Source organism: Ailuropoda melanoleuca, chromosome 4 (genome assembly GCF_002007445.2).
Source record: "Ailuropoda melanoleuca isolate Jingjing chromosome 4, ASM200744v2, whole genome shotgun sequence".
Lineage (NCBI taxonomy): Eukaryota > Metazoa > Chordata > Mammalia > Carnivora > Ursidae > Ailuropoda > Ailuropoda melanoleuca.
In genome coordinates, this window is record NC_048221.1 from 98,749,080 (window position 1) to 98,763,353 (window position 14,274).

General features: G+C 35.3%; 2 protein-coding genes across 4 annotated transcripts in view; both read right to left on the bottom strand.

The window, feature by feature from the left end:
• The window catches only part of LRRTM4 (leucine rich repeat transmembrane neuronal 4), a 748,825-nt gene that overhangs the window by 597,208 nt on the left and 137,343 nt on the right, over positions 1–14,274 (bottom strand). The gene's annotated exons all lie outside the window — the stretch shown is intronic.
• Positions 12,261–12,579, bottom strand: LOC109490747 (40S ribosomal protein S29-like). The gene has a single exon (XM_034659446.1). It carries the CDS (start codon positions 12,552–12,554, stop codon positions 12,384–12,386), a length of 171 nt encoding a protein of 56 aa, XP_034515337.1. The 5' UTR covers positions 12,555–12,579; the 3' UTR covers positions 12,261–12,383.

The following is a 14,274-nucleotide window of genomic DNA, read 5'->3' on the forward strand; positions in this document are numbered from 1 at the left end:
TTTAATCCTCATAATAAGTCATGAGGTATATTTTAATATTTCTATTTACAGATGAGGAAACGTTGGTTCAATGAGTTCAATAAAAGTAATAGAGCCAGAATTAAAATCTATATGGTTAATGTGAATTGAAAACATGTCATATTTCTATTATGCTATAATATTTGCAAGGTGAAAGTCTTTGTACTAAAAGCTGAGGGTAAAGGAATAAATAAGGTATTTCCCTTGGCTAATTTTATTTTTAATCTACTATGGGTCAAGTTCCAGGAAAGGAACAGAGATTAAAGATGTTGAGGCAGGGCCATGTGGATAATATACAGGAATCCCAGGAAAAGACTGAAACTGTGGTCATCCCCAAACTTTTCTGATCAATGCAAGCAAGTTACCAGGAGCAGTTGAACAGACTGGATTTAAGGGACCCATATTGAGTCCAACAATTATTTACGAATAGGCAATGTACATGGCATTTCAAGAGTGATCTGCTCCCCACTAAGGCTAATCTAAATTCAGGCCTGGAAATAAGCAAGGAAAGCTGCTGACTTTGGCTTGAGAAAGCAGAGGAGAGGGATCAGAAAATGGAAAAAAGTCCTGATGTAAGACTGTAGATACATAGCCTAACAAGTTTCCAAGTCAAAGTATAACTATTGCCCCTAGCAGTGCTACTTCCTGAAGCCTGATTCGAGAGTAATTTTTAGGTTTCTAATTTGGGGGACATAGAAAGCATTGTTTCATTACTCAGGGTCTCCATTCATATTCAAACTGTAAATGAGAGAATTTTTCCATGGTTGCTGAACAAAAATGAAAAATAAAAAGAGGTTTGATTTGTTTTTGAAGTTTAGAAATATGTCTATGAATGACTAGCCGAAGATGGCAGAATTTAGATACGATGAGATGGATTGATGCAGCTATCTGCCAAACAGCATGATTAAAACCATTCAGAACCTGAAAATGGAGCAGAGAACATTGGCTTTATTTCTGTAAACTAAAATGTCACCATCAGACTTAAGTGCTCTTGTCTTGTCAGAGGATTTATTATTATTAAGAATTTCTCTGACATGCATTTGCCAAGTGTTTCATTGAAGTTCCCCATCACTCACAGTTCTTTGGTGACATGACATGACTAGACCTCAAAAGTAAAAAGAACTAAGTCATCCATGCAAAATAGCTCTAGTTGCATGCCTAAGGCCCTTCATTAATACACGATTTCATGACAAGGTGGATTTAATCTGTGATATGATTAGTTGGATGGGGAGGACTATATCATGTAGTAAAGAGGTATTAGAACACATATGTTAGTTTCAACTTTTACTGGAGAATCAAAAGATGAGTCCTCTGTTGAAGGGATGTTACTCATCCATCATCCCAATGGTCAGCTCTATCTCTGGATGTAAAATTAGCTAAGACTTGGGATAGGCATGTAACTTTAAGGTTCATCCCAAAATAATTACGGGTTGATAGTAATTATGGATAATTATCCACCCCAAGATGGATATCATTCTGTGTCTGATTCTGTCAGAAACTATTAAGTCACAGTGTGTATTAAAAACTCTACAGATTTTCTCATCTCAGGTGGGCCCTCAACACCACCTACTGATCCCATTATCTGTCATTAGGCACTTTTCCCATTCTCTTATTGACAATTTCAGAACTATCCCTTTTCCTCAAACTTTATATGTAATTCCCATTCTACTCCACAGCAGATAGCCTGACTACTCAGAAAATTGTGGCCACCAGGTTTGATTTCCATCAACTTTCCACCTCTTTATTAAACTTTCTACTGCTATCCCTTCTTTCTTTTCTCCAATCACACGGGATGAACTGGCCTTCCAGTTGCTCTAAATCACACTTCACTTTTGTGCCTTTGAGATTCTCCTGTTAATTCTGCTCTAAGATGTAACTACATCAGTCATGTTTCCTTTACATACCTTGAACCACTCTTTTCCACTGGCTCCTCACTCTGAGGTTAATCCTCCAAATTCTGTAGACCTTTTTGCTTCACAGTCTCCCTAGCTACTCACAAGGTCATACTCTGTTCCATGCTAAATGGTTATGTCAACAACTTGGAAGGGCAGGAGATTTTACTTCACTCAAAGGCTAGCAAGTTAGTCTGCCACAGTTTTATACATACTGGTAGGAGACAAAAACTCACGGGTAAAAGACACAGGACGTTATTATTCATGGTACAAGAAGTGTGGGCTTTATATTTGCTTTGATCCCCTGTGTCCCCAAGTCCTACAGAAGTGATGCATATGGCCAAGAGGATATTGTGCACACAGTGGGCTTATGTTATAGCTAAGGAACCAACTACACTTAGAAAAACCCCAATATTGTTATTAGATGGCTGGCAGATTTGTCCAGCTTTCTGCAGGAAGAAGACATTATCTTTGTTATTCTGGTCAGGAACAAATGTGCCCTCCATCCTAGAAGGAAAATCTATCTCTGTTTTCCAAGGCATTCTATATACAAACATCCTTGAAAATATAATCTGGGACAAGAGCTATCCCAATACATGTAGAAATGCCATAGAGAATTGTTCCTTAACAGGTTGCCTTTTATTTATTTATATTCTTATTAATAAAAAAAAAAAGCCTACTGAATGTTCTCTATATCCTAGCCATTCTACTCAGGGGGGAGTTACAGTGATGCAGTATACAGTACCAGAGTTGAAGAATCCTATTGTATTCTTAATAGACACAGTGAACCTCACTGCACATTTTAGGAATAATGGTGATTTTTAAAGGCTCTTAATTGTAAATCATAAATCACACATAGTCATTTCATTATAAACCGCTGAAAGGTTACTAGGCATTGAGGTCTGGTTAAAAAATCTCCACATACATCAGTATTGATCCAATAAAGAAGAATAAATTGCAAGTAATATTTTAGCATTAACAATGCTTTCTTCACTCCATAAGACACAAAAATGGTGCTTCTTGGAAAATACACTATTATAGTTGAAGTAATCCTCCATTTGGTTTTAAACCAACAGTTGAAATCACATTATATTAAATAACTATGTGCTTGATCTTTTGGGGTAGAGATGAAGAAACATATTGTGCCAAGTTTAGCCATTGTGAGTTCAGAGTTCAGAAGCAAATCCAATTCTTTCTGGAAATGAGTGCAATAGAACAGCTGGTCAAACACAATTTACTTGCTGACAGAAATAAACTTAATGATTTCTGGGAGAAAAAAAAAGGCTTACTAAAAAGGGTCATAAGGAATATCAACCAGATTTGGGACACTTTTTGCTTAACGTGGTATCTTCTTATACTCCCTTATGCAACCTTCCCTAGTCCTCAAATACAAATAAGTAAATGAAACAAGATGAAATGAAATATAAAAATTAAAACCAAACAGAACTATGTAGATAGAGAATAAAAAATGAAGAGTCATTTAAAATGGCTAAAATTTAGGCTGATGGACAACTTATAATGAGGATCTTTGGAGATGTTTCATTAACTTGAAGAGCAATAGAGACTGTAGAAGAAAACAAATAATCTATTGAATATTTGCATTAGACAACCAGGATTTGCTTTCTGAAATAAAACTCACTTGGGAAAACAAACAAACAAACACACAGTTAGAAAGGATTTGTCTTCAATTTCTGTCTGTCTCCAGCTCAGAAATCCAAGGCTTGTATAAAACACAAACTAGAACTGCTGTCTTTCTCCAACATTGATATTGTATTTTGAGGTCTTATGGGACACTCACTGCCTCACATCTCCTCCACCCCCCCCCTTTTTTTTTAGTTTTTATTTTGAAAAATATCAGATTCATAGGAGGTTGTACAGGTAGTATGGAGAGTTCCCAGGTACCTGCAGGTAGCTTCCTTCAATCTAGCCCATAGCATCAAAATCAGGAATTGAACTTGGTATATACTATTAGCTAAACTATAGGCTTAATTTGGATTTCATTACTTGTATTGCCCTCCCCTTATTTTTAAAGCTATATTCAGATATACAGCTCACAGAAAATAACTGTCCAGGGACCATAGTGGGAATGCAGCAGGGATTGAGGTGGAGGTGCCCTCTGCAGGGGACACTGCTCTTCACATAGCACCGGAGAAGTGCAGGCAGGAAGGGAAACAGCCTGAATCACTGCACAATGTAAAGTCTACTTTGTTTATTTTTGTTTACTGTGCCCACTAGTTGACAGGACCACAGAACTGTCTAGTGGAAAATGAATCTGGTCAGTTACAGAGTCAAACAAGGTAAAGCCTTGATGGAATTGAGAAACTGGACAGGGAGTTTTCAACACACACTCTTCCATGTGCTGAGACCTGAAGCTAGCAGACAAGCTCATGTCCATATCCTGCCTACCCACAGTTTCTGCTGCTGAATAAAATACAAATGTTAGGAAGGTTGACACACTCAGAAGATTACATGAAGATGTGATGCTGGAGGAAACTGCCACAGGAAAGAAAAGACTAAGATTAAAAGTAAATGAGCTGTCATGAAATGTGAGATCAAGGAGCTAAGAAAGAATTTCAAAGCAAAAGCAAATAAATACATTGTGCACCGAAAAGGGGACTAACTTGCAGGGAATTAGGCAGGAACTTCCTCTTTCCATAATTTACAAAGATGTTCAGTAAGAAAAATCCAGGCACTAAAACCTACTACTCGTTTCCCTACAATTTCCATATTAGACAGACATGGTTTCTTCAAACAATTAAACATACAAGCAAAAAAATCCCCACTATTTCTTTTCTCAAAAGTATTTGTTTAAATGTGAGTGAAACCAACACCTTTGCACAGATTTTATCATCTTTTCTAATAAAAGAGAAGTCATCAGATGATAATTGTAGGGTTTATAGTGGGACATTTTTTGGGGATGAGAGTCAATTCACTCCCTGGGCTGTGATGATCCTAACGGAGTGACTACTCTCAATGGCTATTTATTTTTATTATGAAACTTTAATACCAATCTCAATTGCATTCAAAACTCTTTATTAGACCATCTGGTCCCAAAGACTTATCTATATCTAGTTTATAAATATAGTATTAAATATTCTGTGGTTGTAGCACTACTTGATCTAGTTGCTATAAATTTTAAGTTCCAAAGTCATTTTGGAGAGGAAAACTTCCTAGATTCCTTTAGAGAAAGGGAAGGAAAGTATTTATTTTCATTTTTCTACTATAAATTTTTAATTTCAAGAAATTATTCCAGAGATTATTGCATGATCCATCTAATCTCTCAGCTTCTTCAGTTTATTCTAAATCTTTTCAGTTTCCTAGGTTCCCTATTCCCCAATTTTCTCCTAAACCTTAGTCCAAACTTTTTTTTTAACAAACTTTACATGTCATACATCCATTCACTCTTCTTTCTACCTTGTGTTTTCTCTCTCTCTACAAACCTCACCACTCAATGAGAGTTCAAATTGTACAAATTCCAAGTTGCCATCATCCAAACTCAAGAGGAATATTTTAATTTTTAAAAAACAAATGTAGATGTTACAGTAAATAAAATTTGTTTATGTTTTGCTACAGCTGCCTTCAGCTTTCACTGGAAGAGAGGACACAACAGTATTAGTAAAGACAAAAACAAAAACAGAACAAGAAGCAAAAAGCACATTGTATTTATAGCTAAACCTCTAGCCTCCAGGACTTTTCCCTTTGTCCAACCCCAAATATAGCCACTATCCTAAAGTTGGTGTGATCAGTCAATCAATGCTTACAAATATATGAACACCAGAGGGAGACAGCTTGAGTCAGCATCTATGCTCCACTGTTCACTAGCTCTGTGATCCTGGGCAAGTAACTATCTGACCCTGTGCCTTGGTTCCTCTCTCTGTAAAATGGGAAAACACGGTTACTGTTTTATGGAGTGTTTGTGAGAGGGGGAAAGCAATTGAAACAAGTCCTTAGAAAAGTGCCTGACATTGATAAGTGCTCTATACATGGTAAATATTGTCATCATTATTATAAACTTTTTCTGTAAAGGGACAAAGAGTAAATATTTTCAACTTTGTGGGCCCTACTATAGATCCTTTCCCCCTTCATTCTCTCTTCCTCCCTTCCTTCCTCCCTGTTTCTATCCCCCATCCCTCCTTCTCCAGGCCTCCTCTCCTAATCCTTACAAATGCAAAAAACAAACACAAACCCAACCAACCTCTAGCCTATGGGACAGTATAGAAACAGGCCATGGACTGGATTTGACCCGTTGGTCATAGTTTTATGACCCTTCATATAAATTAATTTAGGATAGCTGAAGTTTTATAATATTGATTTGTCTTGTCCATCAAAATAATAAACGTCACCATTATTCAAGTTTTATGTGGCTCAACAATTTTTTTGTATAACAGTTATGCTTCTTTTGTCAGATTTACTCTTAGGTATCTTGTATTTTAAGGATCTTTTTCTAAGCAATCTCTTCCTTTAACAAATTATTTAAATAATCTCATTTTGTAGTAGAATAATTTTAGATTGATAGAAAAGTGACAAAGCTATTACCAACAATTCCCCTATACCCCTTATCTTATTTCTCCTACTGATCTCTTCCCACAGCTGTCACAAGAAAACATCGCTATGTTCTAATAACTTAACACTACAGTTTCTTCAGACATCACCAGTTTTTCTCTAATGTCCTTTTCCTGTTCCATGATTCCATCCTGTACCACATTACATTTTGTCGTCATGTTTCTTTAGCTCCATTTGGTCTTTTGACAGTTTCTCAGATTTTAATTTTGATGACCTTGGCAGTTCTTTTTGGTCAGTTGTTTTTTGAATGAAGCTTTAGGCTACATTTTTCTCATGGAAGACCACAGAAATAAAATGCTATTCTCATGGTTATCAACTATTATGATTTATCTTTCTATCAACATGATTTACCCCTGGCGATGTTAGCCTCGGTTGCCTGCCTGAGGTAAAGTTTGTGAAGTCTCTCCACTGCCAAGCTACTTTTTCTCCCCTTTCCGCGCTTTCCCCTTTGGAAATAGGTCACTAAGGCCAATCTCATACTGCAGGAATGAGGAATTAAGCTTCTTTTACTTGGTGTGTGGGGAATGTCCACAATAAATATTTGGCATTCTTCTGTAGGGGAGATTTGTCCCTTCTATCATACATTTATATTTATTTACTGTATCCATTATTTATATCAGTTTGGATTTATTTTATACTTCAGGTTATGATTTAATATGTTATTTATTTGGTTGCTCAAACTGTTTCAGCTTTGCCCATTGAAAATTCTTTCAGGTTGACTCCTGTGTCCCATTGAGATGCTTCCAGTGTTTTGTATTTTGAGGACTTTCTTAATTTCTGGCATTAAAAGATCCTCCAGGCTTATTTTGTATATTTCCTTCCCCAGCCCTAGAAATCAACTATTTCCTCAAGGATTTCTGATTCCTTTTCTTGGAGAATGGTATTAGTAACCAAGATCTGGGCACAGGTTGAGCATTTTTTTCAATTACAATTTCTGATTATTTACAGCACACAAGATCACTATTGATTTTTATATATTGATCTTGTAATTATCAATATTAGTTCTAAACTGTTATGTGTAATGTTATTCTGCACAAAATAGTTGATTTTCTATATGAATAATATTATTTTGACAATTTTAATTCTTCCTTCCAATTCTTATACGTTTTACTTTTTCTAAAAAGTAGCATCTCCAGGACAATGCTAACCTGTAGTATCTTTGTCATATATCTGACTTTAAATGAATGCTCCACTACTTCCTGTAAAGTGCTATGTTTTCTACAAGTTTCTGATAATGCTACTTCTCAGGTTAAAGAGAAAATTCTCTATCTCCAAAATGCTAAGAAAAGTAAATAAATCTTATAGGCATAATGAATATTATCACGTGATTTTCTGAATGTATGGAGAAGATCACATGGATTTTTTAATCAGTACAGGATAAATTACATAAATCGATTTTCAGATACACATCCCTGCCTGTCTGAGACATACTCCTTCGGTCAGGATATATTTATTTTTTGATGGCTTCACAGAATATGCTAACACTTGTATTTTTGCATCTCTTTTCTTGAAGTAAAAATTAACCTACTAACCTTTTATTTTATTTTTTAAAAAGATTTTATTTATTTATTTGAGAGAGAAAGAGAACGTGCACAGGAGCGGGGGTGGGGAGGAGCAGAGGGAGAAGCAGACTCCCCGCTGAGCAGGGAGCCCAACTTGGGACTCAGTCCCAGGACCCCTGGATCATGACCTGAGCCAAAGGCAGCCAGTCAACCGACTGAGCCGCCCAGGGACCCCAATCTATTAACATTTTAACAATTTTGAAAAAAAAAATTCAATCTCTTTAATGTCTGTATTCTTACCAGAATTTTACATCTTTTAAAAATATTTTGATAATTTGGGTTGTCCTATAGAAGTCTACTTTGCCCAAGTTTTCAGATTTACCAGTTTATAGTTATGCACAATAGCCATTTAGAATTTTAAAAACTATTTGTAATTATTTCACTGAAATGTTATTTTGTTGCTCTTTCAATCTTCTCCCCTCCTTTGTAATTCTGCCATATATTTTTCTATTTTATTTTTCAAATAATTTTTGAGGGTATTAATTATTCTGTATATTTCAATTCATTTTCTGCTTTACTAAATCTGCTTTTGTCATTTTCTTCCTACTTTGAGGGTATCCCTATCTCTTTGCAATAAATAAAATTAATGATTTTCTATCTCTATTCTAATATATTTATAGTTATAATTTTTATTTAAAAGGCTGCTTTAAATTCATTCCACATCTGTAAATAAGTCAAATAAGTGAAATAAGTGAAAATACATTTTATTGTTTCAATATATATCATTTCTAAATTTTTTTATTTAAATTTTTATCTAAAGTGTGTATGCATATGTATATGTTTGTCTTTTAAAAATTTCTCCATATATTATGTTTCAGGAGCTTTCATATCATTTTCTGGATAATTGGTGCATCGAGAACATGCTTTATATATTTTAAACTACTGAGTATTTTGAGACTTTTTTTTTGTACCCTGGAATATAATCAGGTGTTAAAAGTTCCACAGATGCTTGGATTCAATCTGCATTCTTTCAGATGTTGAGATAAAAGTTTCTTGCTGTAATTGTGGTAGCATTGTATGTTCTGAACCAGCCCAGGCTTTACAGCCAGGCTTACTGGGTACGTATCTGGATTCAAGCATGGCTATATGTGTGAGCTCAGACTGAGCACTTAAACCTTCACCCACTTCAGTGTCCTCCTGTGTACAATGAACCTTCCTGTCTGGTTTTAATAAGTAGTGAGCAAATTAACATGTGTGAAGTACCTATAGGCTTGCCTGGAATATATTGGGAGACATAGCGTTTGCCATTACACATTTCAAGGGCTCAGAAAAATATTCTTCCTTTTCTCATTATGCATAATGATATTCTTTGTCACCACAAAATGCTTTTTTCCTCATTTTGTCTAATGTTGCTCTCTTTTATATGTAACTGCTTCCTATATTTTCCCATTTTTTGGTTTTTAATCTTCTATTTTAATTTTATATTGTTCAGAGGTGTCTTTTTAAAAGATACATGTATACATACACACATTTCCATTAAGTATGTATTTTTATCATTTAAGAGTAGATTTTATTTGCCCTATTTTGATTACTAATATTTTCAGATTTATTTTTGCTCTATTCTGTGCTTCTCTGGTCAGTGCCTACTCATTTTCCCCCTTTCCTTTCTGGATCTATATTCATTGATGGAATTTTCTTTATTAATTTTTATTCCCTCTCTTTCTTTTCACTGGTTTGGAAGTAATACCTTATGTGCTTTTAATGTTTATGTGTATATTTTTAACACGAATATTCGGCATTGTGATATCTAGGAGAATACACAACTCTACTCTCCCTTCTGTTAACATCTGGCATTTAGATTAGTTTAACCCCAGCGGCTCTTCTCACACACGGCATGTTATTATTGTCCTTCATTTTACCTCCACCTTGAATTTAATCTCTTCCACTAGTTCCTGCTATTAATATTGATATACACAGTTAATTATACATAGATTTCCCTACATGACTATCAATTCCTTTGCTCATAACTGTTATTTTCCTGCATTTTCTAATGAGTTTTTTTTTTTTCCTTCTTCTTGAATTATACCTTTGTGGTAGTTCTTTGGAAAAGGTATAAACTCTACCCTGTTTTATCTTTTATTTTGTCATCTTTGTTCAGTGGTAGTTCATCTGACTGGCAGTTATTTTTCTCTACAAGTTAAAAGTATAATGTCACTGTTTCCTGACCTTCATGCTAAAGGTGGGGATTCTGCTCTCAGTCTCATTGTTATTAATTTATAGTGGATGTATCTTTTATTTCTAGTGACTTTAAAATTTTTCATTTCATGTCTGATAGTCTACAGTTTCACAAGAGTTTGTTTATATGCAGATAGCAAGGAACAAAAGGGCATCTGTGGCCCTCATTTCATTGGGTAATGTTTTTTTAAGCCAGCACACTATGAAGTTATAATTCTTAGCAATCATCTTTAAACTTATGGCTAATTAAGTAATATCCTTAAGATATAACAAGGGCAAATATTCCATGGAAACACATAATTAGGCTAAAAAACATCCTTTGTATATTAAATTTTCTAAGATTTTTATTGTTATAGATTGACTTTAAGAAATACTACCAAATATCAGCAAGGTTTCAGTTAAATGTAAAATCTCATGCATAACTGAGGAGATAACAGTCATTAAAACATATCTTTAGGGAAATTTGGGAACATATGGAAAAAGCTAAAAATATAGTCATATAAATTAACCCAGGAATTCAACTTCTAATAATTTTTCATAATGATAATTTTATTCAGAGGACTATGAAAATATATATATATAACACAATTTTTAATAAAATAGCAAACTTAAACTGGAATTACTATGCTTAAAACTTAATGGCATGTCTATATAATGGGGTGCTTATATGGCTATTAAAGTAATGTTTCCACGGAACTTCAGGTGAGAGGAGATATGTCCCATTAAGAAAGTTAGTTTATAAGATAATATATACAATTAGGTAAAAATATAGTCAAACTGATTAAACATAAGAAGTGAATAAAATACAGGGCACCTGGGTGGCTCAGTCGGTTAAGCGTCTGTCTTCAGCTCAGGTTGTGATCCTGGGGCCTGGGATTGAGCCCGCATGGAGCCCCCTGGAGCCCACATGGAGCCTGATGGGCTCCCTGCTCAGGGGGGAGTCGGCTTCTCTCTCTGCCCTCCCCCACCACCCTGGCTCCTGTGTTCTCCTCTCACTCTCATGCTCTCTCTCTCCCTCTCAAATAAATAAATGAAATCTTTAAAAAAAAAAAAAAACAAGTGAATAAAATACACTAACAAGTGGCAGATTTAGTATTTGGATAATATTATGAATATTAAATTTTTTTAATTTCTAAGGTTTTTACATGAATTACCCTCATGATTAGGTAAAGCAATTATTTTGAATGGGAGGAACACAAGAAATACAGTGAAAGTAGATGTAAACTAGGTATTTGTAGTAGAGAGTATAAATCATTAGTATGAGTTTCTGAGAACACCAAAGAAAGAGAGATTTCTAATTTAGAGATTTCAGCCTTAGAACAGAGTAAGATTTTCTAAACATGGTATATGCACAAAGGCAGAAAAGGAACTATTGATAAATTTGATTACATAAAGTTTTAAATCTCTTATATAGATAATATAATTAACCAAGCTGAAGGACTATTAACAAATCAGAAAAAAAAAACTGACAACCATATGACAGCAAGAGGGCAAAATGTTTTAAAACAAAACACCTCTTAGAAATAAGAGAAAGTCAGACCAGTAGCAGAATTGGCATATGCAAATAGCCAATAAGCATACAAATCTGCAATATCACTCATCAGGAAATAAATGCAAATGATAATAAACACATACCATTTCTCTCCATATGGCAAGTAAAAATGAAAAAGGTTGTTAATAAGTTAATGTGGGTAGGAATTTGGAAGAAGAGTTGATTCTTTCAGTGTTTTGGTGTACATGCAATTTGTCCTAAACTTTAGGTAGATTGGTTAGTGGTATTTTCAAAAAAACAATATTCAATAAACTCACTTCTAGATATTTACTCTATAGTCATGCATACACATTTTTGCACAGAAAAAGAATGTTTAAGATCATTCTTACTTTCTTATGACAGGATGATGGACTTTTGAAAAAAGCAATGTATAAAATTTATAATATAATATGCAACATATAACTATACAAGGCATTTTACTTTCTCAATTGGAATAATAAACTATAGGATATATTTTTTCTGTATTGTTATCATGTGATGTGAATATCTATTTAGATATTTTTTTTTCACTCATAATCAGAGTATTTTTATTTTATGTACAATGAGTTGGCATTAAGGTAGGCATCTTGCATATCTGCAGTTAAGGTAGGTATCTTGGATGACCCATTCAAGGAAGTTCACTTAATCCAACTTAATGAAGCCTATATCCTTCGCGTACTGATGGAAACACTGGCGGCACATATTGAGGCCGTATTTCCGGATCAGACAGTGCCGGCTGGAGCACACGCGGCAAGAACGAGAACCCTGGCCAAATTTCCTCGGATGGCTCCAGTAGAGCTGCTGGTGACCCATCTTGCTCTCTCGGATACAACGAGGCAAAAGCTCTATTTAGATATTTTCAGAGTGAGAATATTTGTGTGAGGAGAACATTTTTCTAGACATTTTCTGTCTTTTTTTTTTTTTAAGATTTTTTGAGGCAGAGAAAGAAAGAGCACATAAGGGGGGGTAGTCAGAGGGAGAGGGACAAGCAGACTCCCTGCAAACAGAGTGCCAGACAGAGGGCTCGATTCCAGGACCCTGAGATCATGATCTGAGCTGAAGCTGGATACTTAACTGACCAAGCCACCCAGGTGCCTCTCTACTGTCTTTTAAGTCATGGTAAAGACTCATGTATCAGGTTTATTATATACTCTGAAGATTCTTCATGTTGAATCTGTGGCATACAAGAAAATATGGCCGCATTTTTCAAGCTAAATATAAAATATTAAAACATGCTTTATTCTCTCAGCAGATATTTTATCACCGATTAACATGCTTAATTTATTTGCATGCTTTCTAACCTAAAGGAAGAAAATGTAATTTATTTTTAACCACATATATTCTCCCAGGAAGCTCACCGCTGTGAGCATCAGCTAGCTATGGGCTCAGAGAAAGTGCCTGTGGTATCCTTAAACTACGGATTCTTGAGTCAACTCCCAGAGATTACGAGTCAGTGGTTCTGGAAGATGCCGAGAGACCTAAATATCTCCCAAACACCCTATGTGATTCTGGGGCAGGCACCCACAGACTCTACTCTGAAAAACATGGGCAGTAGTATTTGTCCTTTACATAAGTCCTGGCAATGTTAATCCATTTTTATCACCCCATCATCTGCCTCACGAGGTATGCAAAAATAATCAGGAACATATTCTCACAACAGTGGCCACAGAATGACCTTTTACCTAAAACTGTGCAAGTCAGAAATCATGCCACTGCTGTATATTCTCCTCACATTGTCGTAGATTAGAATAAAGCGATCTCATTAAAAACAGAGGGGAATGTTTTGTTTAAATTGAAATCTAAGTATACAATAGATCTAATCTCAAAATGGGGGCTGACTGGTAAAGTACTATCCATACCAAAACCCACATCCATTGTAACTTTAGACATTATCTTATTCCATCTTATTACATGGTTGCTTTTGCTATTGAAGAAACTGATTTGACTAGAACCCTGGTACAATACATCCTCTGCTAAAAAAAAAAAAAAAGGCAGATTCTCCATTTGGAAAAATAAACTGTGAAATTCCCTCAGTTTCTAATTTTACTGCTTTCATGTTCACAAGGAATAGGGAGAACATTTGAGCTATTTCTGTACTTCAAATTAAGTTTTGGATATTATACCAATTTCATGTTTCATAACCTAATGTCGAATGACTGAGAAAACTAGAGATCTTGTTAACTAAACACAAAGCAGTGATAGTTTATTTTTTTTATTATTTTTTATAAGATTTATTTATTTATTTTTTAGAGCAAGAGAAGGTGTGAGTGGAAGAAGGGGTAGAGGGAGAGAGAGAGAGAGAAGCAGGCTCCATTCCAGGACCCTGAGATCACAGCCTGAGTCGAAATCAACAGTCAGATGCTTAACCGATGGCACCACCCAGGCACCCCAAAGCAGTGATAGTTTTAAAAACCTTTATCTTGGGGCGCCTGGGTGGCACAGAGGTTAGGCATCTGCCTTCGGCTCAGGGCGTGATCCTGGCGTTGTGGGATCGAGCCCCACATCAGGCTCCTCTGCTATGAGCCTGCTTCTT